The sequence below is a fragment of the Panthera onca genome, chromosome D4, assembly GCF_046562875.1.
Source record: "Panthera onca isolate mPanOnc1 chromosome D4, mPanOnc1 haplotype 2, whole genome shotgun sequence".
NCBI lineage: Eukaryota > Metazoa > Chordata > Mammalia > Carnivora > Felidae > Panthera > Panthera onca.
The window spans coordinates 58432778-58460090 of record NC_138351.1 but is presented as its reverse complement, the minus strand read 5'-3'; the positions used below and the strand labels follow the sequence as shown (position 1 = coordinate 58460090).

At 38.0% G+C, this 27313-nt stretch overlaps 1 protein-coding gene across 3 annotated transcripts in view; it reads right to left on the bottom strand.

Moving 5' to 3' along the window:
• The window catches only part of RECK (reversion inducing cysteine rich protein with kazal motifs), an 81976-nt gene that overhangs the window by 17264 nt on the left and 37399 nt on the right, over nucleotides 1–27313 (bottom strand). For 2 of the 3 annotated variants that reach the window (XM_060609321.3, XM_060609324.3), the window contains 8 exons: nucleotides 26110–26377; nucleotides 23720–23899; nucleotides 17768–17980; nucleotides 15976–16112; nucleotides 13894–14034; nucleotides 12287–12475; nucleotides 9178–9300; nucleotides 6727–6898 (listed from right to left, as the gene is read on the bottom strand). In XM_060609321.3, coding sequence (XP_060465304.1) covers nucleotides 6727–6898; nucleotides 9178–9300; nucleotides 12287–12475; nucleotides 13894–14034; nucleotides 15976–16112; nucleotides 17768–17980; nucleotides 23720–23899; nucleotides 26110–26377 — 1423 coding nt within the window. The remainder of the gene's footprint in view (nucleotides 1–6726; nucleotides 6899–9177; nucleotides 9301–12286; nucleotides 12476–13893; nucleotides 14035–15975; nucleotides 16113–17767; nucleotides 17981–23719; nucleotides 23900–26109; nucleotides 26378–27313) is intronic. The other variant, XM_060609323.3, reaches the window with a different exon arrangement.

Sequence of the window (27313 nt, the reverse complement as noted above, 5' to 3'; positions counted from 1 at the left end):
GGGGCATTTAGTCCATTGACATTTAGAGTGAGTACTGAAAGATATGAATTTATTGCCATTGTGCTGCCTGTAGAGTTGGAATTTCTGGTGGTGTTCTCTGGTCCTTTCTAGTCTTTGCTGCTTTTCGTCTTTTTTTGTTTTGTTTCATCTTTTCTCCTCTCAGAGAGTCCCCCCTTAAAATTTCTTGCAGGGCTGGTTTAGTGGTCATGAACCCCTTTAATTTTTGTTTGTCTGGGAAACTCTTTATCTCCACTTCTATTTTGAATGACAGCCTTCCTGAATAAAGACTTTTTGGCTGCATATTTTTTCCAGTTCAGCATGTTGAATATATCCTACCACTCAGACACAGCTTGGGAGAGAAATAGATTGTGGACCTGTGGCAGCCATGGTCACAGAGAAAGGTGAGAAACAAACTAGCACACAGGGGAGTGCTTGGGGAAGACAAATGCCTGCAGCAATTGGCTTGGAAAATGAGAGGGCTCAAATTTCATGAGGTCTTGCAACCAGTGTGGCTTAAAGCCTGGAGTTTTAAAGGTTAGTGTGGTTGGTTCTGGGAGAGTTCAGAGGACATTGGGGCTGTTCTGGAAGAAAAGGAGGGCAAAAAGCCTATGGACAGACAGCATGGAAACAGCAAACCGAAGAGCACCCGGAGCACACAGTAGGGAGGTTATTCACTCATCTCAGAGTATGTCCCAGAGAGACAGCATTTCATGGAGGAATCTCCATGAAAAAAGGAATTCACAGGTGCCATTTTCCTCCCCCACCCCTCAACATAAGCACAGGACCACCTTTGGGAACCAATGCAGCACCAACACCTGCAACTTAACTTGCTTACACCAAGCCCTGCCCCATCATGCTCTGGTGGAATCATCCTTCCCAGTCACACTTGCCTGAGTCCCAGTGTGGTGGGCCCCCTCCTGCAGAAGACTGGCCCAAAGCCCTGCTCACGATGCATCTTCCCATGTGGGAATTTTGCAGAGACTTGGTTCCAGTAGCAGTGGCAATATGTCTCATTTCACAAACAGACGAGAGCACAGCTAGTTAAAATGCCCCACTTTCAGACCAGGACCAAACAGTGCCCACAACAGGCAAAGAGCCTCTGCATACAACTGGCCTGAAGGATAAAGTAGCCAGGATAAAACAGCAGAGCACATGCAGCACACATTGGAGACACTCCCAGAAGCAGGTCCTGGAGAATAGGGGACATTATACTGCAGGGCACTACAGGACCTCTCCATAAAGCCACCATCCTTAAGAACAGGAGACATAGCTGACTTTCCTAACACCCAGAAACAGGCATAGAGACTTAGACAACATGAGAAGACAGATGAATTTATCCCAAATGAAAGAACAGGACACGGGCATGGCCAGAGATTGAAGTACAACAGATAGAAGTAACATGCTGATGGAGAATTTACAGCATGATCATGTGGATACTCATTAGAATTGAGAAAAGAGTGGAAGACATCAGTGAGACCCTTAACACAGAGATAAGGAATAACATAGTAGAGATAAAGGGCTCAATAAATGAAACAAAAAACATGCCTGGTGGAATGAACAGCAGGTTGGAAGAAGCAGAGGAATGAATTAATGATCTAGAAGACAGAGTAATGGAAAGTAATCAAGCTAAACAAAAGAGAGAAAAAAGAATTATGCAAAATGAAAATAGACCTAGGGAATTCAGTGATTCCATCAAATGTAATAGTATTTGTATTATAGGAATCCCAAAGAAGAAGAGAGAAAAAGTGGGCAGAGAATTTATTTGAAGAAACAATAGCTGAAAATTTCTCTAATCTGGGGAAGGAAACAGATATCCAGATCCAGGAGGCACAGAGAACCCCCAACAAAATCAACAGAAAGATCCACACCAAGATATATTGTAATTAAAATGGCAAGATATGGTGATAAAGAAAAAAATATTGGAGCACCTGGGTGGCTCAGCTGGTTGAGCATATGACCCTTGGTTGGCTCAGGTCATGATCCCAAGGTTGTGGGATTGAGCCCTATGTCAGGTTCTGTGCTGACAGTGCAGAGCCTGCTTGGGATTCTCTTTCTCCCTCTCTCTCTGCTTCTCTCTCTCTCTCTCTCTCTCAAAATAAATAAATTAAGTTTTAAAAAAGCCACAAGACAAAAGAAGACAGTTACATACAAAGGAAACTCCATAAGGCTATCAGATGATTTTTCAGCAGAAATTTTCCCAGCCAGAAAGGATATATTCAAAGTGCTGAATGGGAAAGACCTGCAGCCTAGAATACTCTACCCAGCAAGGTTATCATTCAGAATAGAAGGAGAGATAAAGAGCTTCCCAGACAAACAAAACTAAAGAAATTCATGACAACTAAACCAGCCCTGAAATAATTATTTAAGGGTAGTGTTTGAGTGAAAAGGAAAGACCAAAATGGCTTATAAAGATAGGAAACACAAGAGCAATAAAAATGAGTATTTCTGTAAAAACTCAGTCAAGGAACTCATAAAATAAAATGATATAAATATGATACCATACACCTAAAATGTGGGGAGGAGAGGAATAAAGAATTTGTTCAAATTTAAACAAACATCAACTTAATATAGACTGCTATATGCAGAAGGGGTTATATACAAATCTAATGGTAACCACAAATCAAAACCACTAATAAATATGCAAAGAATAAAAAGAAAAAAATTAAAATACATCACTAAAGAAAATCAGCAAACCATGAAAGAGAGAAAAACAAGAAAGGATCAGAGAAAATTTCCAGAAAGCACCACTACACAGGCAATAAAATGGCAATAAATACATATCTATCAATAATTACTTTGACTGTAAATGGACTAAATGGCCCAATCAAAAGACACAGGGTGACAGAATGGATAAGAAAACAAGACCTATCTATATGCTGCCTACAAGAGACTCATTTTAGACCTAACGACACCTGCAGATTGAAAGTGGGGGGATGGAGAAACATTTATCATCCAATGCATGTCAAAAGAAAGCTAGAGTAGCAATACTTGTATCAGCAAAGACTGTAACAAGAGACAAAGAAGAACACTATATAATAACAAAGGGGACAATCCAACAAGAAGTTATAACAATTGTAAATATTTATGCACCCGACTTGGAAGCACCCAGATACAAGCACCCAGATACACAAAATGGTTAATATAAATGTACAAGTAATAATGGATAATGATACAATAATAGTAGGGGACTTTAACACCCCACTTACATTAATGGACAGATCATCTAAACAGAAAATCAACAAGGAAACAACGGCTCTGAATGACACACTGGAGCAGATGAATTTAACAGATATATTGAGAACATTCCGTCCTAAATAAAACAGCAGAATATACAATCTTTTCAAGTGCAGATGGAACATTCTCCAGAATAGATCACATATTAAGGCACAAAAGAAGCCTCAAAAAATTTAAAAAGATCAAAGTCATACCATGCATCTTTTCTGAGCCCAACACTATGAAACTAGATGTCAACCATAAGAAAAATCTGGAAAGACCACAAATACATGGAGGTTAAATAACATACTACTAAACAGTAAATGGGTCAACCAGGAAATAAAAGAAATAAAGTACATGGAAACAAATGAAAATGAAAACACAACAGTTCACAACCTTTGGGATACAGCAGAAGTGGTTCTAGGAGGAAAGTTTATAGCAATACAGGCCTATCTCAAGAAGCAAGAAAAATCTCAAATAAACAACCTAACCTTATACCTAAAAGAGCTAGAAAAAGAACATACAAAATCTAAAACCAGCAGAAGGAAGGAAATAATAAGGATTAGAACACAAATAAATGATATATAAACAAAACAAAACAAAAACAATAAAGCATATTAATGCCACTAGGAGCTGGTTCTTAGAAAAAAAATCAATAAAATTGATAAAACTCCAGCCAGACTTATCAAGAAAAAAAAAGGGAAAGGATCCAAATAAATAAAATCACAAATGAAAGAGGAGAAATAACAACAAACACCACAGAAATACAATAAGAGAATTTTAGAAAACTATATGCCAACAAATTAGACAACCTAGAAAGACATACCTACCAAAACTAAAATAGGAAGAAATAGAAGATTTAAACAGACTGATCATCAGCAAAGAAACTGAATCAATAATCAAAAAACTTCCAACAAACAAAAGTTCAGGACCAGGCGAATTCTACTAAACATTTAAAAAGGAGTTAATATCTCTTCTTCTCAAACTATTCAAAAAAATTGAAAAGGAAGGAAAACTAAATTCATTCTTTGAGGCCAGCATTACCCTGATATCAAAACCAGATAAAGACACCACAAAAAGAGAACTGCAGGCCAATATGTGTGATCAACACAGATGCAAAAATCCTCAATAAAATGCTAGCAAATTGAATCCAATAATACATTTAAAAAAACAATCATATACCATGATTAAGTGGGATTTATTCCTGGGCTGCAATACTTGCAAATCAATCAATGTGACATATCACATCAGTAAGAGAATGGGTAAGAACCATGTGATCATTCCAACAGATGCAGGAAAAAAAATTTGACAACGTACAACATTCATTGATGATAAAAACCCTCAACAAGGTAGGTTTAGAGGGAACATAACTCAAAATAATAAAGATCGTATATGCAAAACTGACAGCTAACATCCTCCTCAATGGGGATCAACTGAGAGCCTTTTCCCTAAGGTCAGGAACAAGACAAGGATGTTTACTCTCACTACTTTTATTCAACATAGTACTAGAAGTCCTAGCCACAGCAATCACACAACAAAAAGAAATAAAAGGCATTCAAATCAGTAAGTAAGAAGTTAAGACTTTCACTATTTGCAGAAGACATGACACTATATATAGAAGACCCAAAGGACTCCACCAACAAACTGCTAGAACTGATAAATGAATTCAGTAAAGTCACAAGACATAAAATCAATCTACAGATATCTTTTGCAATTCTATACACCAATAATGAAGCAGCACAAAGAGCAATTAAGGAAACAATTCCATTTACAACTGCACCAAAAATAATAAGATACCTATGAATAAACCTAACCAAAGGGGTGAAAGACCTGTACTCTAAAAACCATAAAACACTGATGCATGAAATTAAAGATGACACAAAGAAATGGAAAGACATTCCATGCTCATGGATTGGAAGAACAAATATTGTTTAAATGTCTGTATCACAAGGCAACCTACACATTTAATGTAGTCTCTGTCAAAATATCAATAGCATTTTTCACAGAACTAGAACAAATAATCTTAAAATTTGTTTGGAACCACAAAGGACCCCGAATAGCCAAAACAATCTTGAAAAAGCCAAGCCAAGCCACAGGCATTATAATTCTAGACTTCACATTATTTTACAAAGCTGTAGTAATCAAAACCGTATAGTACTGGCACAACAATAAACACATAGATCAACTGAACAGAATAGAAAATCTAGAAATGAACCCACAATTATATGGTCAATTAATCTTTGACAATGCAGGAAAGAATATCCAGTGGGAAAAAGACAGTCTCTTCAACAAATGGTTTTGGGGAGACTAGACAGCATGCCAGAGGAAGAAACTGGGCCATTTCTTACACCATACACAAAACTAAATTCAAAATGGATTAGAGACTTAAATATGAAACCTGAAACCATAAAAATCCTAGAAGAGAGCACAGGCTGTAATTTCTCTGATGTTGGCCATAGCAACTTTTTTCTAGATGGGTCCCCTGAGGCAAGGGAAATAAAAACAAAAATAAACTAGTGGGACTACATCAAAATAAAAAGCTTCAGCACAGCAAAGGAAACAATCAACAAAATTAAAAGGGAATCTACATGGTGGGAGAAGGTTTTTTGCAAATGACATATCTGATTAAAGGGTTAGTATCTAAAATACATAAAGAAATTATAAAAGTCAACACCCCCAAAAAAGCAAATAATCCAATTAAAAAATGAGCAAAAGACATGAACAGACATTTCTCTAAATAAGACGTACAGATGGCCAATCTATATGAAAAGATCCTCATTACTTATCATCAGGGAAATGCAAATCAAAGCTACACTGAGATATCATCTCACACCTATCAGAATGGCTAAAACCACAACACAGGAAACAACAGGTGTTGGTGAGCATGCAGAGAAAAAGGAACCCTCTTGCACTGCTGGTGGGAATGCAAACTGGTGCAGTTACTCTGGAAAACAATATGGAAGTTCTTCAAAAATAGAACTACCCTATGATCCAGCAATTGCACTCCTGGGTATTTACCCAAAAAATATGAAAACACTAATTCAAAGGGATACATGTACCTCTATGTTTATAGCAGCATTATTTACGATAGGCAAACTATGGAAGCAGTCCAATGTCCATCAAGTGATGAATGGATAAAGAGGTGGTATATATATACAATGGAATATTACTCAGCCATAAAAGAGAATAAAATCTTGCCATTTGCAACAACATGGATGGAGACAGAGAGTACAATGCTAAATAAGTGAAATAAGTCAGTTGGAGAGAAACAAATACTATATGATTTCACTCAGATGTGGAATTTAAGAAACAAAACAAACAAGGAAGGGAAAAGAGAGAGAGACACACACACAAACCAAGAAACAGACTCTTAATTATAGAGAACAAACTGATGGTTATCAGAGGGGAGGTGGGTGGGTGGGGATGGGTAAAATACGTGATGAACACTGCGGGATTAAAATAAAAACTTACAAAAAAAAAAAAAAGAAAAAGATAAGGAGCCATTTAGTTTACCTTTGGTTTTTGGGGCAGGGATTAGGATTACATGGATCCTTTGAGATGCACGATCCAAACTCAAACTGATGGTCTTGGAGGCCCACACAGCGAGCAATGCAGGCGCTGGGGTAAGTGCGTCCATTCTGCCCACACACGGGGACAAACTGATCTGCACAGTTACAGGGCAGACCTGTGGAGAGGATACAGACTCACTGATGGGCACTTGTACATTCCCTTGCCCCTCATATTTCCTAATTAACATGGAGGTCTCAAGTTAAAACAGAATTGTGAATTGAGTCAGGAAAAAGCATCACTCCAATCCCTGACAGTGTTTTTACAGGTGGTGAGGCTCTGAAAAGCCATTTGTCTGCATAATGGCTTTCCTTTGTTCCATTTATTACCACCTAATTGAGGGTTTCCTGGCCTTGATCCCAGGGGTAGAAACCCACATAAAAAAAGCTACAGGTAGGAGAAGTAAAGAATGCTCCTCTCAATTTAGTATGTATAAAGTATGTATAAAGTATGGCTTGCGGGATCTCTGAAATGTTAAAGGGTAATACCAAAAGAACAGGAAGGTAACTTGGGAAATTACTTAAATTTTGAGACTTAAAAATTTTTATGAGTAATCAATCAAGAATAGTACTTTCTTAACATTCCTATGCTTTATGCTGCTGGGATTATGCTCCAGTAAGTAAAAAGGCTACTGAGAAGCGATGTTTTTTTCTTGAGAGACAGCTATAGTTGTTAACAGCAACAGCACAGTCTCTGGGTATCTATTGGTATCTGCTTTTCTCCAGATCTGGAATACCTTTGATTCCAGGTAAAGAGAAACCAGGTAACCTCCTTTACCCCATTTCATGCCATTGCAGCAGCAAGTTGATTCTTCTTTCCCTGAACTTAAGTTACACATGGAGTGGGGTGGGAGGAGGATAGATTAGGGATTTGCCAACCTTGTACCTCCAGCCCACTGGAAATAAAAAGGAAATCAGAAATAAGAAGTGAACAGCAGACTGCTGGGGAAGTAAAGGCAGGACTAACTCCACCCCACCCTCTCTCCACCTTGAGTGTCAATCTTGATGCTTTATTGTCATCATTGTTATTCTTATTATTATCCTCTATCTGCTCTGCTTTGATGAGAGCAGTTCATTCTGCTTAGAGAGACCATAAAACCATGTGGGAATGCAGAGTGAACTAAAGACTTACACAGAAGACTACTTACTTATTTACATCTAAATGTTTTTGGAAGATGAACTTTACAACTAGCAGGACCCTTTTCCCTGTAGTGCACAGTCCCTCATGTTCTGGAGTAAATTAAGTTAGTGACTGTTTAGCTAGCAGATTCTAAGGAGATTTTACTGGCCACAAAGTGTACCACATTTCTTGGGACTCAGATATTGTCCCAGCCCAACAAGACGTTCATAAAAATGCTTAAGTCTCAAAATTACAATAATTTGCAAGTTACTTTCTTGTTCTTCCCCTTCCCTAATGAGATGAGAGTGGAAGGAGCCTACATGAAGAGTTTACAATCTTTCTTTGTCTTGTTTTCGGTATTAATTACCCTTTGACATTCCAGAAATCCCCTAAGCCAGACTTCAAACATCTAAGTCTAGATTAAAAAAAAATTTTTTTTTAATGTTTTTATTTATTTTTGAGACAGAGAGACAGAGCATGAACAGGGGAGGGGCAGAGAGAAAGGGAGACACAGAATCTGAAGCAGGCTCCAGGCTCTGAGCTGTCAGCACAGAGCCCAACATGGGGCTCCAACTCACAGAGCGTGAGATCATGACCTGAGCTGAAGTCAGACGCTCAACCGACTAGCCACCCAGGCATGCCATAATTCTAGATTTTATACACTAGATTGGAAGGAGGATTCTTCTTTTTCTACCTATAGCTTTATAGGGGTCTCTACCTAATGAACCAGTAAGCTAAGGCAGTTCAGGGAAGAAGGTGATGAGAAAAACATTAGAACAGAAATAAACTTAGAAAATACATGGACATTTTATAACATAATGGCAGGCATTACTCCTGAAATCATTGTTGCATTATGTGCCAACTAACTTGAATGTAAATTAAACAATAAACAAATAAACTAATTTTAAAAAATTAGCAGTAAAACACACACACACACACACACACACACACAAAATGGTAGGGGGAGATGAGGTATTTTGGCAGATAGAAAAGTCCCATTTAACCAAAACCATCCCAATCACGGGCCCTGTTCATTCTGACTCACGGAATTCAAGAATATTAGAGCTGGAAGGGTCCTAAGAAAACATTTCGTTTAATGCCTTCAGTTCATAGAGGAGGAAACAGATCCAGAGAGAAAAAGTACCTTGCTCTCGGATTATGTATTTATCTTACTAGGTACATCTGTGGTTATGGCAAGACCATCAAAGCTGCCTTGAAGGGAAATGGGTACAAAGAGATGATGGCTGCTGGGGATAGGTTCTGGGTGACCATGTTTACCTGTGAAGGTGCGACGGTCATCTTCTGAACTGTGCTCACTGAGGCACAGGCGGGTAGAACACACCAAATTGCCAGCAAAACAAGAACAGATATTGCAGTCAATGTTAAAGGATGTCCCATGACCTGAGAAAAAGAGACATAAAATGTTGATCTATTTCATGCATTTATAAATAAATCATAAATTAAAAATGTAATAGTTAAAATTTTTTTTTTTTAACATTTATTTTTGAGACAGAGAGAGACAGAGCATGAACCGGTGAGGGTCAGAGAGAGGGAGACACAGAATATCAAACAGGCTCCAGGCTCTGAGCTGTCAGCACAGAGCCCGACGCGGGGCTCGAACTCACGGACCATGAGATCATGACCTGAGCCGAAGTCGGCTGCTTAACTGACTGAGCCACCCAGGTGCCCCTAAATAAAAATTTAAAACAAATTCTTGAAAGATCACTTCTTTTTTTTTTTTAATGTTTTTATTTATTTTTGAGACAGAGACAGAACATGAGCAGGGGAGGGGCAGAGAGAGAGGGAGACAGAATCCAAAGCAGGCTCCAGGCTCCGAGCTGTCAGCACAGAGCCTGACGCGGGGCTCGAACTCACGGGCTGTGAGATCATGACCTGAGCTGAAGTCGGACGCTTAATCAACTGAGCCACCCAGGCGCCCGAAAGATCACTTCTGAATATACAAACAGGGGAGTTAAACCTGTAATATTTATATTTTAATATTTAACTCCCACCATATCCCTCCAAACCCCTAATGTGCTAGTCTAACTAGATGGCTCCCTATTCTCTGAGAATCCTTTTGGGTGTCCCTTCTGCCTCAAATGGTCCTCTCCTCCTTCTGGAACTTTGCTCAACTTTCCTGAACCAGCCCTGATGCCATCTTTGAATCAAAGACTCTCCTGATGCCCTGGCAGGAGTGACTAGGTCCTTGAAGAGCACCACTTGGTTTGCTCCCTTCTGTGGATCACATTCTCCCTCATCTGATCATGTACGGTATGACCTCAGTCCCTCATGCGATTTTAGCCCCAAAAGGCACTAGTATGTTCTTCTGTAAAAAATATGCATTTAATCAGTGGAAATCTATGGAAGGAATGTTTACCCTCAGAAATATTCTGTGATACAAGGTACCTACCCTACACTTTGGCTAAGTAGAATATGGATTAAAAAATGAATACCTGGGGGTGCCTGGGTCGATTTGTGAGATGGTTTGTGAGATCGAGTCCGAGTCAGGCTCTGCGCTGACAACGTAGAGTCTGCTTGGGATTCTCATTCTCCCTTTCTTTCTGCCCCTACCCCACTCACTCTCTCTCTCTCTCTCTCACTCAAAAAAATAAAGTTAAAAAAAAAAGGAATACCTGACTTGTTCTAGGGCAGACACTTGCAGTCCCTTTTTAGCCAAAAGCACCCTTCTTTCTAATAAGATCTCACACAGAAGAGTAAAACCAGGAGTTATATAAAAGCTGAACTACTCTGATTGATGGGGATGGGGGTGGAGATAGGGATGAGGGTAGAAGAGTGAACAGCTGTGGGGGAGTACATTCTCAAAAGTAGCATTTTTTTCCCCACAATTTTTAAGGTCATATATCAGTTGTTAGGGCTATAAGCAAAAGATGATTAAAGTAGCAGTGAGAAAGCAAGACCCTTAGACTTTTAGAGAGGGCATCAAAGGGTGTTTTTTTTTTTTCTTCCAAGACTTTATTTATTTATTTGGAGCAAGCATTAGGGAGGGGCAGATGAGGAGGGAGACAGAGGAGAGAGAGAATCTTAAGCAGTCTCCATGCCCAGTGTGGAGCCCAATGCGGGCTGGATCTCATGACTGCGAGGTCAGGACCTGAGCCGAAATCGAGAGTTGGACACTTAAGGGGCGCCTGGGTGGCTCAGGCGGTTAAGCATCCAACTTCGGCTCGGGTTATGATCTCCTCGTTCCCGAGTTCTAGCCCTGCATTGGGCTCTGTGTTGACAGCTCAGAGCCTGGAACCTGTTTCGGATTCTGTGTTTCCCTCTCTGTCTCTGCCCCTCCCCGACTTGTGCTCTGTCTCTCTCTCTCTCAAAAATAAATAAACATAAAAAAAAAAAAAGAGTTGGACACTTATGGCTGAGCTACCCAGGTGCCCCCAAGATTTTACTTAAATTCAAGTTAGTTAGCATATAGTGTAGTGTTTGTTTCAGGAATAGAATTTAGTGACTCATCACTTACATACAACACCCAGTGTTTGCCACAACAAGTGCCCTCCTTAATGCCCATCACCCATTTAGCCCACCTCCCACCCATCTCCCTCCAGCAACCCTCAGTTTGTTCTCTATTGTTAAGAGTCTCTTATGGTTTGTCTCTCTCTGTTTTTATTTTATTTTTCCTTCCCCTATGTTCATCTCTTTGGTTTCTAAAATTCCACATATGAATGACCTCATGGTATTTCTTTCTCTGATTGGCTTATTTCACAGCATAATATGCTCTAGTTCCATCCCCATCATTGTAAATGGAAAGACTCCAATCTTTTTGATGGCTGAGTAATATTTCATTGTATGTATATAAAAGGGTGGCACTTCATAATGTGCTCTCTCCCGATGCTTAGTCAACAGTGTAGTTTCCATCCTCCAGTTCACTTTCCATGATGTCAAACTCTGACTTTTACTTCCGTTAAAGACACACACTTGAGGAGAAGGAGCACACCTGTGTCCTTGCCTGTGGAGTACACGGGCTCTGGAGTCAGATAGGCCTGGGGCTGAATTCTGTTTTGGTCACTGACTAGCTGGGTGATCTCTCTGAGCAGCAGCTTCTTCATAAGAGTACTGAAATCAAAGAGCAATTGGGAGGCTCACATGAGATAACACAGGCCAAGACTTAGCATAGTGCTTGGCACACAACTAAAAGCTCAGTAAGTACTAATTAATTATTATTAGTCATTAGTCTCTTCGTGAGGAGGCTCCTAAGAGGGTTCCTTAGAAGTCCTACTGTCCTATAGAGTACAGTTTGAAAAATACTGCCCTGGAGATCTGATGTGTAGACCTTACTCTTTGGTGGGAATCTATCCAATGTCCATCCTACAAAATTAAGATAAATAATCTCATATTAAAAACAAAAAGCAAATAAATACAGTCCAAGACTCACTTTTTCTTTTTCCTCCAACAATACATGACTTCTGGAGATCTATACAGTGCATCTCCATACAGTTTTCCAAGAGTCCACTTTGTCCACATGAGCAAATTTTGTAACAACCAACTTCCCCTGCAGATGATGGCACCTGGATTAGTGTCCCTTGACGGACGATGAAATCAGAGGCTTCTCCCAATTTGCACCCTATACAAACAAAAATTAGCTGAGAGAGATGGCATTGTTCAATGTCATTGTTTTATGATATTACATATACTTTACACAAGTCTTATAGGTACTGTGTGGCTATTAAAGATTATGTAATAGAAATTCCACTAAGTTAAAGAATTGGTTTGGTTTACTGACCAAAACATATTCTCTCAAATGAAAAATTCCATGTTCCATGAGAAGCTGCTGATTAAGGACCTATACTCCAAAGGTAGCTATAGTTCAGTACAAAAATGCCATAAGATATGTACTTTTTTATTGCTTTGGGCTTATCAAAGATATTTAAAAATCACAGATACTTTAAAAATGGACTATGGAAATGTACATTATTTTTAGAATATTCTTCTTGGTCAGGAAAACTTTTAGCGATGGAATACCAGCATACCTTAAAGTCAATGAAAAGTTGAATACTTGATTGGGCTTAAGGAAACCCATACATTTCCAATTTTAACAGGATTTATCATGACTGTATTACTGATATATTCTGGTATTACACAAATATTATAGATGATCCTTTGAGACATCAGGCTTATTTAATTCAATATTCTATTCCTTTTAACTTCACAGAAATTTTTAAATGGTGATTTTAACATGATAAACATTTTCAATTGGGAAATAGATAAAGGGCAGCAAAATATTGCCACGACTGTACTCTAAAGGGATGCCCAAAGAGATAAAGACTATCAAAATTATTCTATAGGATAAACACTTTTTTATTCAAGAGGCCTCCTGCATTTCAAAAAAAAAATCAGTCTTAAAATCATATGCATCTTGGGGCACCTGGGTGGCTCAGTTGGTTAAGTGTCCCACTCTTGATCTCGGCTCAGGTCATGATCTCACGGGTTTGTAAGATTGAACCCTACATCAGGCTCTGTGCTGACAGTGCAGAGCCTGCTTGGGGTTTCTCTCTCCCTCTCTCTGCCTCTCCCCCCTTCAAAATAAATAAATAAACTTAAAAAAAATCATATGCATCTCAATAAAACATTAAGCTTTATAGAGATAACTGTACATCCCAATGAGTATGCCATTTCTCCTTATAACTAAAGCAGAGCAAAGACAAAATCACAACGTGCAGTACATTTTCTCAAATGTTACAACATGGCAGAGAATTTATAAAAACTGGCTCAAGGTTTTTTATTCGTTTGTTTCCAAGAACCCTATAACTCATTATGAGAGTCAGTTCACAATCTAAATGATAATTGAAAATTACATTTGTATTTGTCTTCTCCTGCCTATGTAACTAACATGTGTTTATTGGGAAAACCTCAAATGTTATAGAAAAACCTAATTTTGAAAATAAAGTCAATTGCAACCTCACTCCAAAGATAATGCCTATACAGAAACACCAGCAGCACAAATCCATACCCACCCTACACTCACACCCATCTACCTCTTACCTTGAACACAAGAGTATGGAAGGCAGGGATCTCCAGATGGACACCCCTTCCGGTTTACCTCACAGAGCTCATTAGCAGGGCAAGGATTTGGGTTACAGGGATGAGTGACCTCTTCTATAATGTTACCCAAAGTACTAGGCCCTGAAAAACCAAACACAGATCAGTTTAACCAACCCTAAAAGGCAACAGAGGTGTGTAAATTATCTGAATTAATTATGACTTTAGTAAGTGGAGAGCTCATGAGCATAAAGTGAGGCCTGATTCTAATAAACTATTAAAACACACAGATTCTCTGATAATTTGTGAATTTAGCATAAACATACATACATTCATTCACTTGTTTATTTATTGGGTACCTACAATATGCTGGACAAGATTCTAAACACTTGTGCACATGTGTTTTAGTGCGTATAAATAAAAAAGGCACCTACTGATAGGTAATAAGTTGTATAAAGGGATGGAAAATGACTGGTATACTTTGGGTAAGGTGTTCAAACAGGTGCTTATGCCTAAGAGGAATAACTTGGCACATTTTACCATAAACTATAATAACTCACCATGGTAAGCTAGATGCTGTACCATGATTATATTTGTTAACTTGTGAAATAATGACTAAGGAAGAGTCTCATATAATATTTAAAGAGAGTACTAAAATTAAAAAAAAAAAATCTCTTTAACCTTTTTCCTTCTGCACATATATTTCACTGCTCTAATAAGGTCTAGGCTTGTGGAGGTATTAGTTTTGCTTACTTGATTTTAGGCCAGACTCAGACTGTTAGCTAATGAAGGTATCAGGGTTCTTGGAGTTCATCACATCCAGCCCAATCCTTTTATAAACAGCAAAGCTGAGGCTGAAAGAAGTGATCTGTTCGAAGTCACAGAGGTCTAGATTCTGGCCAAGGCTCTCTTTTTCGCTATACTGGTCACAAAGGCTGAGGGACATAGTTTATTGGCTTTAGGAAAGTGTGGCTGATACCATTAGTGCAAATCTAACAGATTTGGATACTCTTTTCTTCCTGCTCACTAATAATAGAATTCCAGTTTTGCTTAGCATGACAACGGGCCCACAGCTAAAAAGATCATCTTTCTCAGTTTCCCTTACAGCGAGGGTGGTTTTCCCTTACACTAGGATATGGTGGTTAGAGTTCCGGGAGTCATGTTGTGACGATAAAGTACCTGAAGTAACCTTGATGATGGAAACCAAGCGCTAACGAAGGCACGGAAAGCAAAAGAGCCTGGACTCTGGATGATGGAGCCACTATAACAGCCTTGGACAAATTATTTCTGGGTTTTCTTTTACTTCTACCTGTTTTTCTGTTATTTGCGGTAGAACTTAGTCCTATCTGACACAGGAAAACAAAAAAATTAGGAGCTGGATCCAAGTCTGCCTTCCAGCCAGCTCGGGACACTAATGCCCCCTGGCGGCAGCACAGACACTTTCCTTACCCTGACTATCGCATTTGGTGTGTTTATGGGTTCTACTCACCATCCCTCTGGTTTCCACGACACATGGTCACCTCCTGCCAAGAAGCTCAGCTCCAGGACCCCTCAATGAGATACCAACTTATTCTTCTAGCTCTTGGCTTGGCTCTTGGCAGGAGTATTTCAGCATAGACAAAGTTCCACCTTTTTGTACTAACCCAGACCATCATTTCTTACTCCCTATTTGGTGGATCAGTCTCAGCCAATGCCTGGCTCTGGTCCACTAATATTCTGATGACAAAAAGCTGAAGATTCCCTGGGGAAATTTCACTTCTTGGACAAATCATGGCAAGGAGACAGCAACGATATGGAGCTGGCCCCATATCTAAGAATGCTGGCCCCAAATTCACTACTTAGAATTCCTGATTGATAATAGTTTATGACTTCCTCAGTCTGATAAGATAATCACTTGTGCCTATATATTTTAAGATGACAATTCTTTTCAGGCCAAAAAGGCCAAGCAAATAAGATAAGAGTCTGCCATTGAGATAGTATCATTAAACCACATATTCTCAACAGACAGATGTTCATCCAAAGCAAACATGAAGGGCAGAGATGGAAGGGAGAAATATTTGAAATCTAAGAAAACAAAGTACTTACTGAGGTATGTATCCAAAGGTATACAATTCTCTAGGTCATCTGTAGGTGACAGAAGCTCACAAATACTTTCAGCTGTGTGGTCCTCGGGGAATTTGTTCTGGTCCCCACATTTCTTGAGAATCTCCACACAATCTGATCTTAAAAAGAAAAATATACACAAATTTGGGGTTCAAGAACCTCCTCATGTTGTCTAATCAATATCAATCCTGTTTCTGAAGGTTTCCAGAAGGTGAGTTTTCATAACAATGTTTCACAATTGGTTAGATCAAAGTAACGGCAAAAGAAAACAGGAGTCATAGAAGACCTGAGGTTGCATAGTAGTAAGCAATGTATTATAGTATCAAAGCATCTGTAGCTTTCTCTTATCTGAGATCAAAGGCCTTGCTCAAATTTTACACTCATACAGTTACTAGTATTGATGTGACTTGTCCCTTCTTTGAAAGGAAATTAAACTAGGCTTTTTGCAAAATCACCCATCCTTTCTTTTAGGACCTTAGGCTTCCTTGCTTTTTCCTCCCTCCCTTCCTCTTTCTCTCCCTTTCTCTTTTTAAATATATTTTTAGTTATCAACATTAAGGTGTTTGGCCTGTAACAACTGGAAGTACACTATTTAAAATTTTCTCAGTCCTCCAAAGGGATTTGATTCCTTTTCTATAAATTTTCCATACTAAGAGTCTATAAATTTCCCACTGGTTGCCTCTCGCTTGTTGCCTAAGTTACCCCTCACTTTCCCCCTTACTCAGGTGATCCCCAAGTCATGCCAGAGAATTGATCTGGATTCTGTTTAAGGTTGAAATAATCTTCAATCAGTCATCAAGTTCCAAGGAGCACCAAGACGCACACCAACATCTTAGGGGGTGGACATTAACCTGGCCTTTAGGAAAGTTTTTTGGAAAAATAGATGATTGAAGATCAGCTGGCATAGATTACTATGTGGCCAATACTTTTGGTTTCACTTACTATAGCAGCTTTCCTCTTTACTTCATCCTAGATCTCCTAAGCAAACCATTCACAAAATGTTTACTAGAAACAGGCCTCGATGACTACATTCACTAATTCCTTCACTCATCAAACATTTATGGAGCACCTATTGTGTGTCAGGATTATGTTAATCACTGAAGAGGAGAAAAAGAGGAAAGAGGAGACAAGAAAAAGCAGGCACAAAGAAGAATAAACTCAAGGAGAGCAAAGTCTAACTAAATATAAGACAAGTATAGGGGCGGCTGGGTAGCTCAGTTGGTTAAGCGTCTGACTGGCTCAGGTCATGATCTTGCAGTAGGTAAGTTCAAACCCTATGTCCGGCTCTTTGCTGACAGCTCAGAGCCTTGGAGCGTGCTTCAGATTCTGTGTCTCCCTCTCTCTCTGCACCTCCCCTACTCTCATTCTATCTCTCTCTCTTAAAAAATAAACATTAAAAAAAAGACAAGTATACAAAATAAAATATAAAAATAGAATTGTGTATTGAAGGTATTCACTAAAGTTTCTGGAACTAAATTGCATAAGTTCAGATAAAGGTCTATAAAAATTTGTAGTAAGGATAAATTACTATTAGCTGGTGAAATATGGGAAGGTTCCATGGGAATGATGGGCATCTGAGAGGAGCTAAGAAACACAGGCAGTGGGCAAGTGGAGATGGAAGAGTAATTCAAGCAGAGGAGGAAAAAGTAGGAAAGCACTTGACATGTGGGGTGATGGGCAAACGAAGTGGTAGGAGGGAAAACTCTAAAGATAGGCTGTGGTTCAGATCATGGTCTGAACCAGGACTGGAGAGTCATTATTATGAGAAACTTACTTGCAGATAATACTTCCCCGGGATTTCCTATGGCAAGGTTTAATCTGCAGTGAACAAGCTACTGCTTTCCACATTTCTGGCTGGCACTTCTTAATGTCAAGAACAGGTATGTTGATAAACGGCATCTTTATGCTTCCTTTCTCCCACAGCTTCATGTCATTCATGGCTCCTTGATCTGACTGAGCATTACAACTCCTAAAAAGTTCTGTTGGCCTGAAAAAGCAAAAAGGCCAGAATCGAGAGGCAATTATTTTCTAGAGAGAAGATATGGGTAAAATCCTGACATACTAATGCATCAGGAAAACCTGATTTTTTTAAAGAAAGTACCTATGACGTATCAAAGGATATCAGCTTTGCATGTATGGAGATTCAATGTAGACACATTAAGATTTTGACTGCATCTTTCCTTTTTAACAAGAGTTAAAAACTTAAACACTCTGTATGGGACTATCATCTCTAGACTGTATCATTTCTTTCATATTACAAAATAATGAGTCCAGGTTTTAAAAACTGAGGTATAATTTATAAAAAGACAAAAAAAAAGCATTTCCATCATGTCAGAAAGCTCCCTTGTGTCCCTGTCTAGTCAATGCCCTCCCCACTGACTATACCCCAGAGGCCACCTCCATTCATACTTATCTAGAACTTTATATATAAATGAAACATATTGTATATGCTCTTTTGGGTCTGGTGTCTTTGGCTGAAAAATTTTTTTAGATTTACCTTTGTTATGTATATCATAAGTTGTTGTTTCCTTTTACTGTTGAGTAGCATTCCGTTAATAAATGTACCACAATTTGTTTATCCTAGTAGTTCTCAAACTTTTGATCTCAGGACCCATTTACACTCTTAACATTACTGCATTCTCAAAAAGCTTTTGTTTATGTGGGTTACAATCACCAATATCTATGACATTATAAATCAAAACAGATCTTTTGATTCGTAGTTCTTAATTCATTTAAAAGGATAAGCCCATTACATGTAAGAAATAATGTTTTTGTGAAACATAACTATATTTTTCAAAGAAAAACTAAAATTAGTGAGAAGAATAGGACTATTTCACAGCTTTGAAAATCTCTTTAATATATGGCTTAATAGAACACTGCTGGATTTTCGTATCTTTTCTTGACTTCGATCTGTTGTTACATCACATGTCTTTTTTTTTTTTTAAGTTTATTTATTTATTTTTGGGAGGGAGAGAGAGAACATGGGAGGGACAGAGAGAAGGAGAGAGAGAATCCCAAGCAGGCTCCACGCCGTCAGTGCAGAGCCTGATGTGGGGCTTGAACTCATGAACTGTGAGATCACGTCCTGTGCCGAAATTAGGAGTTGGTCACTTAACTGACTGAGCCATCCAGGCACCCCAATTACATCATGTGTCTTACAGCACTGGGGAAACTCCACTGTTCACTCTTGTGAGAACAAGAGTGAAAAAAGCAGATCACAGCTTAGTGTTATTATAAAAATAGTTTTGATCCCATGGGGCTTGGGGACCATGGACCACACTTTGAGAAATCCTCGTTTATTCATTCACCTGTTTATAGACAAAAAGTTTTGTTTCCAGGTTTCATGTCTCTTCATGCCTACAAAGAGCATTTGGGGTCATAACTTTCTAAGAAACTGCCAAACTATTTTCCAAAGTGGTCACACCATTTTAGACTTTAAGCCACAACATATGAAAGTTCCAGCCGCTTTACATGCTTGTCAGTCTTTTTAGTTGTAGATGCAGTTTTAAAAATTGCATTTTGCTGATTACCAGTCACGTTAAACACCTTTTCATGCACTTCCTGGCCATTCAGGTATCTTCTTCTGTGAAGTGTCTTTCCAGCTACTTGCCCTTTTTAGAAAAAGTTGTCTTTTCACTATTGAGTTATAAGAGTTCTTAATATATTCTGGATATAAGTCCTGCTTCAAATATATGTATTACAAATACTTTCTTCCAGTTTGTGGTTGGCCTTTCCATTTTCTTTTTGTAAAATTTTTTTAAAGTTTATTTATTTATTTTGAAAGAGAGCGAGAGAGACCATGCAAGTGGGGAAGGGGCAGAGAGAGAGAAAGAGAGAGGATCCCAAGCAGGGTCTGCACCACCAGCACAGAGCCCGATGCAGGGCTTGACCTCACAAACCACAGTATCATGACATGAGCCAAAGTCAGATGCTTAACCAACTGAGCAACTGTGGCACCCCTGCCTTTTCATCTTATTGGTGTCTTTTGATGAGCGAAATTTTAAAAATTTAAATATTTATTTTATTTAGCTAAAATATTTTATTGGGATGTAAGTTACAAAGAATATAATGCACAGATCTTGAGAGTTCAGTAAGTTTTAAAAATTGTATTCACCCCTGTAATCAAAGCCCCAAACAAGATATAGAATATGTCTATCACCTCATAGAGTTCCCTTATGCCTACCTCCAGCCAATTTCCTCTTCCAAAGGCAATAACTTTCTGATCTTTATCCTCATAGATTATTTTTACCTATTCTTGGATTTCATATATATGGAATTATAAAGCCTTTATTTTGTATTGGGCTTTTTTTATTCAACATAAGACTCATCCATATTTTGGGGTTTATCAGTAGTTTGGCCTTTTCCCTTGCTGTATACTATTCCATTGCTCAGCTACACCATGTGTTTTCATTCCCTTCCTGATGTACATTTTATTTATTTTTCCCCAAATTCTGGGTTCTTATGAATAAGGTTGCTATATAAGTCTTTTTTGGAATTAGATTTTCATGTCTCTTGGGTAAATGCTTTAGAATGGGATTGCTGGGTCATGGACTTGACACTGCAAGGAAACTCTTCAAAGGTCTTAAACCATCTTATACTCCAAGCAGGGAAGTATGAGAGCTCCACCTGCTTCACATATTGTCACTCAAAAAACCCCCTTTTTTTTAATGTTTATTTTTGAGAGAGAGAGCGAGAGAACGAGAGAGCAGTGTAGGGGCAAAGAGAAAGGGAGACACAATCCAAAGCAGGCTCCAGGCTCCAAGCTGACAGGGCAGAGCCCGACCCAGGGCTCAAACTCACAAACTGTGAGATCATGACCTGAGCTGAAGTCAGACACTTAACCAACTGAGCCAACCAGGTGCCCCGACTGTTAATCTTTTAATTTTAGCTATTCTAGTGGGTATGAGGAGGGATCTCACTGAGGTTTTAATTTGCATTTTGCATAAATAGTGACAAAGAACTTTTTCATATACTTAAATGGTTATTTTGATGTCTTGTTTGCTGAAAGACCCTTGATATTTTTTTGCCCATTTTTCAAATTGGGCTATTTGATTTTTTATTATGAGGTTGTAGGAGTTATTTATATATTTTGGTTGCAAGTCCTTTGTCAAATGTGTGTGAGTGTGTACATGTGATACACTGAATATTTTCTCTCAGATTGTGGCTTGCCTTTTCAAATTTTAAATGGTGTGTTTTGGTGAACAAGTGTTTACAGTTGAACCTTAACTCATTAATTTTTTTCTATTATAATTGGTATATTTTGTCTCCTGTCTATAAAATCTTTGCCTGCAGCCAGATTAAGATAATCTCCTATGTTTTCTTTTAGAAACTTTGTATTTTCAGCTTTTATATTGTGTTCTATGACCCCATCTTAAATTAATTTTTGTGTACAGTGTGAGATAGAGGTTGAGGTTCTTTTTTTTTCCATAAACATATTCAACTGTTCCAGCATTGTTTGTTGAAGAGATGTTTCTCTTTGCATTGAATTGCCTGGCTGCCTTTGTTGAAAATCAATTTACTGTGTGTGAGTCTATTCTTGATTCTCTGTTTTGTCCTACTGATCTATTTGCCCAAACTTATGCCAATTTACATTGCTTTAATTTTTGTTGCTTTATAATAAGTCTTGAAGTCACGTACTATAAGTTCTCCAAATCTGTTATTTTTTTGAAATTTCTTTTAGCTATTCTAGGTCCTTCGTATTTTCATTTGAATTTCAGAATTAGCCCGGAAATTTCTATTTTAAAAAGCCTCTTGGGGGGCACGTGGGTGGCTCAGTCGGTTAAGCATCTGACATCGGCTCAGGTCATGATCTTTCGGTTCACGAGTATGAGCCCCATGTCAGGCTCTGTGCTAACAGCTCAGAGCCTGGAGCCTGCCTCAGATTCTGTGTGTCTCTCTCTTTCTGCTTCTCCCCTGCTAGCACTCTGTCTCTCTCTCAAACATAAACATTAAAAAAAATATTTAAAAAATTAAAAAAAAAAGCCTGTTGGAATTTTGATTGGGATTGCACTGAATCTAGAGGTCAGTTTCAGGAGAATTAACAACAATATTGAGTCTTCTAATCCATGAACATGGTAGCTCTCTCCATTTATTTACTGTCTTTAATTTCTTTCTGCAAAGTTTTCTGGTTTTCAATGTATAGTTCCTACATATTTTTTTGTCAAATTTATCCTAAGTATTTTATGTTTTTTGATGCAATTGTATAAATTTGTATTTTTAAAATAAATTTCATTTTCCAGTTGTTTGTTGTTAACATACAGGAATACAATTGGCTTTTTTTTTCTTAAATGTTTATTTTTGAGAGAGAGCGAGTAGGGGAGGGGCAGGGAGAGAGGGGGACAGAGGATCTGCAGCAGGCTCCAGGCTCCGTGCTGTCAGCACAGAGCCCAATGCAGGGCTGGAACCCACAAATTGCGAGATCATGACCTGAGCTGAAGTCAGACACTTAACCAACCGACTGAGCCACCAAGCGCCCCTATAATTGGCTTTTGTATGTTAACCTTGTATCCTGTGACTTTGTTAAATTCAAGGATTTAAGGAGAGTTTGTTTGGAGATTTTGGGGCATCTCCTTTTGTGGTTCCCACTTTTCTGGGGTTTTCTACTCCCAGCAGTCCCAAGCTCTGATCTCCAACTCCTCTGCCCAAGACTGCTGCTTTTTGCATGAACTCTTTATGCCAGGCAAGGAGACAGAGAGTGCCCATGAAGGGAAAACTGGATATGTGGCTCTCATGCAGTGTGGTTTCTACCCCTCCTGCTTTTGGTCCTTCTCTAATGACTTCAAAACAATAGTTTTTTAATATTTTGTACAGAGCTCACAATTGGTTCTTGTAGAAGTATTAGTCTGATACAAACTACTCCACCATCCCCACAAGCTAGAACTATGTGTCTAAGTTTAAATTTAAACATTTCATAGATTTCAAATTTCCTCAATCTCTAAGCCAAGTCCTTATTGGCTAACACTCTATTACCAGCTGTAAAGATATCTCAATTTTCTTATTCAAAATAATATTCTGAATACTTTTAAAAGAATGGGATTTGTGTTAGTTTGAACCTTCTTCTGGCCCAAATGATTGACTTTTTTCCTCTTTGCCCTCCTGATCTCCAGGCTGCAGCTCACAGAACCAGCCCCCTCTTGTTTAGAAACTCTCTCTGGCTTCTCTGATATGGTGTTCTCTAGGCTTTTGGATGCCTTTTTGTTTTCTTCACTGCTTGTTCAGCCATTCAGTTTTGGGCCCTTGTTTTTCTGACCATACTTGATACCCAAGAAAATACAAGTAGGTAAGAAAACATTTTTGCATGAAAGAGGGAATTCACTGAGTGAGACCTTCAACCACCCTGGAGGTCCTTCAAAGTAAACTGTTCACAAGAGGGCATTTGGATGGCCAAATTGTTCACAGTGATTTATTCTGCAATAAATTGCTTCTATTGGTTTTGTAGTAGAAGGGAGTGGGTAAGATTGGTAGACTGAAGGCAGAGAAGATTCTTTGAACTCTAGATGCTTTAAGTATCTCTAGTCTAGTCTAGTCTAGTCTTGAAGTGCTTCCTTTCTTAGAGGTGATGTATCAGATGAGTTATATAGCATTTAAAGATGAAATAAAGCAATGCTACTTCCTTTTAACTTAGCATCCAAGTAAAAATGAGAGTAAAGTGGTCTTCTCAATTACTTAAAAACAAGATAATTAATGATAAAATACTTCTATTCCATGTATAATAATTTGCTCCTACCTGTTGTTAAAATTAGTACAGTAAGTAAGATTTCTACAGCCCAACTGGCAAGGTTCCCGAACATCTGCTAAACAGGTCAACATGGACACTTCCACTGGATTGTATTCACAAAAGCGATCAAACTCTTGCCAACTCTGTGTATTGCCCCAGCTCATGCTATAAAGTTTAGTGCACAGTTCCCTAAAACAAAGGCACAAATATAGAAACACAGGTGAGCCAAGTGAATACATAGTTTAGAATATGAACAAGAAAAAAGTACAAAAACCAAAAGACTAAAATTTATCCCCTAGAATTTAGAGCCATAAGCAGAACTTTTCCATGAAAATGTTAGCCTTCTTTTATTACCCATCTCTTTCCTTTATGCCATGGTTGCTACAAAGCTCAGTGCTAAAGGTAATGTTTAATTATATTTGTACATCTTTATTCTTGGCACAATTATCTTCCATTTCTGATCCCTCTTTTACCTTTCACGTAAGAGAAGGCATACAGTTTTTCCTTCACAAAGATAGATTCCCCTATATTTATATTTATTTACTTCCTATAAATAAAGTAAAACTGTGTAGTAAAACTGTGACAAGGTCCTCAGACCTAAGAAGCTTTACAGACTTAGGGTTCACTAGTTTCTCCCTGAAAAATTATCCCAAAGTCATTTATCTTCCTTAAGATACACCCAGATAGTCTACATGTAAAGGCTTATGAATTCCAAAGCTTCTATATACTATTGTAGTTAATACATGACAATCTTATTTGTAGTACTTGATGATTACAAAGCAACTTGACTACATGCATATAACTAAAATAATATCAGTACCATTTCTCAAGTGCCTTCAAATTAGTTTAATTTTTAAAATTTATAAATTTAATAAAAATGTAAAAAAACATAAAATTTAATACTACCAAAATACACAAAGTCATAAGTAAAAATTCTCCACTCCTGCCACATTTTATTTGACTCTCATTATTAAACCTTTGAGGAGGATGTCTTTACTTTTATAAGTTTGCTCATTCATTCTACTGATTTTTACTGAGTGCCTATTTTGTGTTAGACCCTGTTCAAGGCACTGGATATTCAGTGGTAAATAAGAGAGACGGGTCCCTGCTCTCAATGGAGCTTATACATCATAGAGATAAAGAAGGTGGGATCAAGTTATATTAGGTACTTTGAGCTGGGAACCAGTCCTTTCTCTAGCCCTTAACTTTCTCTATGACCTTGGACAGACTGTTTAACAACATCGCAGAATTAGTTTTCTATATATAAGCAAGAATTACACAAACTGACACCATAAGATGTCATAAACTGACATCATAAGGTGATACAATCATAATGTTTCACGAAGAGAAAATAAGATGAAAATAAACCACAAAGCCTTACATCAAGGTAAGGCAGGGCAAAGTGTTTTTCAGTGAAGTTCTTCTAGGATAACACAGAGATTCCAATCTCCAATGGCTTTAGGGCATAAACTCTTTTAAAGACATTCAAGGAATTACTCAGCATCCCTCTCATAAATATATTTATTAATGCAATCCAATTTCCTTAATTACAGGACCAAATTAACTTCTCTTTAAGATCTTCTGTTAATTTTCTTTGGATATTTTCCAGTTTTTTAAAATATCTTTGGTAAAGTTTGATGAGCTACTCTAGGCACAATTTTTGCTAAAGGTCCATTCCATTTAGAAACCACAGAAAAGACTGTTTCATTCCTGGTAGATGATATTAATTTCAGGATGTCCTAGTAATATATACTTCTTTTTCACCTAAAATCTCCCTAATAAAGCAAACTTCTATTTCACCGGTGTTCTACCACGACCTTAGTAATCTCCATTTATTCTTGTCTCTAGATTGTTTCTTCCATCTTATATTTGTGTTAATTTTTTATCCCTAAGTGTAACATCCAAATGAACGCTAATACACTGCTGTCTACCTTTGTGTATGAGTGCCAATCCAGATCATTCACCAATATATGCAAAAGGTTGGTTAATGTTCAAAGTTTCATAATTTAACAAAGAGAAATATGCCTTAGACGTCAGATCAAAACATCTTCTAAACTGTAAGCTTACTTAATGATAGCCTTGAGGGTAGAATCCAAATTGCACCATCTTTAAATATTTATTATCCTGCCAATGCTAATCGTCTATACCCCCAAACACAGTTCTTTTAGCACTTGATGTTCAAAAACAATGTTTTCTATAAACAACACTCAATAAATATTTGCTAGATGAAAGAGTTTGTATCTTCTCAACTCCTGAGTTTATATCTTCTCAATTCCTGATGAAAGAGTTTATATCTTCTCAACTCCTGTGAGAATATAACATACATTTGCTAGCACTTAAAATCACGAATTAAAATGCTATTTTCTACTGGTTTTAATAAAGGAAAATGAGATACTGACCTACATGTTGAAGTGTTTGCTTTAGAACAACAATGCAATTTAGCCCCATCAAGGCCCGTAGAGGGAGGAGGATGTAGAGTGACTCCAGGGTGAACAGATTGTGAGCTTTCAAGAAAACACTGCCAAAGAGGATCCTGAGGCAAAGGCTGAGTTTTACAACCCTCGATGAGGCCATCAACAATCTCCATTTCTGTTTTCTTAGACATCAGAATTCTCTTGCAGGCATTTTGGCAAGCATGGTCTTCAGCTCTGTCACAGCAATATAAACCTACGTTTTCAGGATACATGTGGCTTAATTAGCTGATTTTATGTCACACACTGCTCAGAACAGACGAACATGGTGGTGTACTGGAAACAATACCACTCAATCACATGTCAATATCTGCAGTACACAGGGCCTACCAAATTTTCTCTCCATTACTTTGCAGCATAGCAAATAGATACCTACGTGGACTAGGTATCTATTTCCAGAATTCACCACTGTCCCAGTCATGGGATCTTTGGCATCAATTCTACATAAATGAAAGGTCATCTCGTCTTCCACCTGAGAAGCCCTTACATGTAAAGTATCTTAAGTTCCTGGAAAAGGTACTATACATTAAACTGGAATTATTTCATCCTAGAAACAACTGCCTACAAGGGATTACGTTCTTGGCAGAGTGAGAGAGGAATAATTTCAATAGCAAAAACCACAAACACCGTATTTCGTGACATTCTGGGATATAAAGCTCTTATATATCTATACAAGTTAATCAATCTAAGTTGTAATTTAAATAATACAATAGCAAACTGACAAAATGTCAGTTTCCTTCTGCTTTTAATTTTCTACAAAGAATCAGAAAATAAAAGCACTTCCAATCAGATTACAGATTTCAGAAGGGGTTCTTTGAAGTAGTTTTCTCAGGTGTCTTTGACTTTTTAAGAAACGTATTCAGGCATACCTTCTTACAGCTTTCTTTTCCAGATTTCCTATGTATCAGTATAGACATTTGAGATGGTTGTTCTTCTACCCTTAAAACATCTTGCTGGTTTTTGTTTTTGTTTGTTTGTTTGTTTATACTTTGAGCTGCTACCACCTTAGCTCCAGCAGCACCTCTGTATAGCCTAAATGTCAATTTCTATAACTCTGCCTTTAAAATGAATGAAGATCATTTGTGGCAAATGCTTCATCCTCTGATATTCACCATACAGCCACACCACAGTA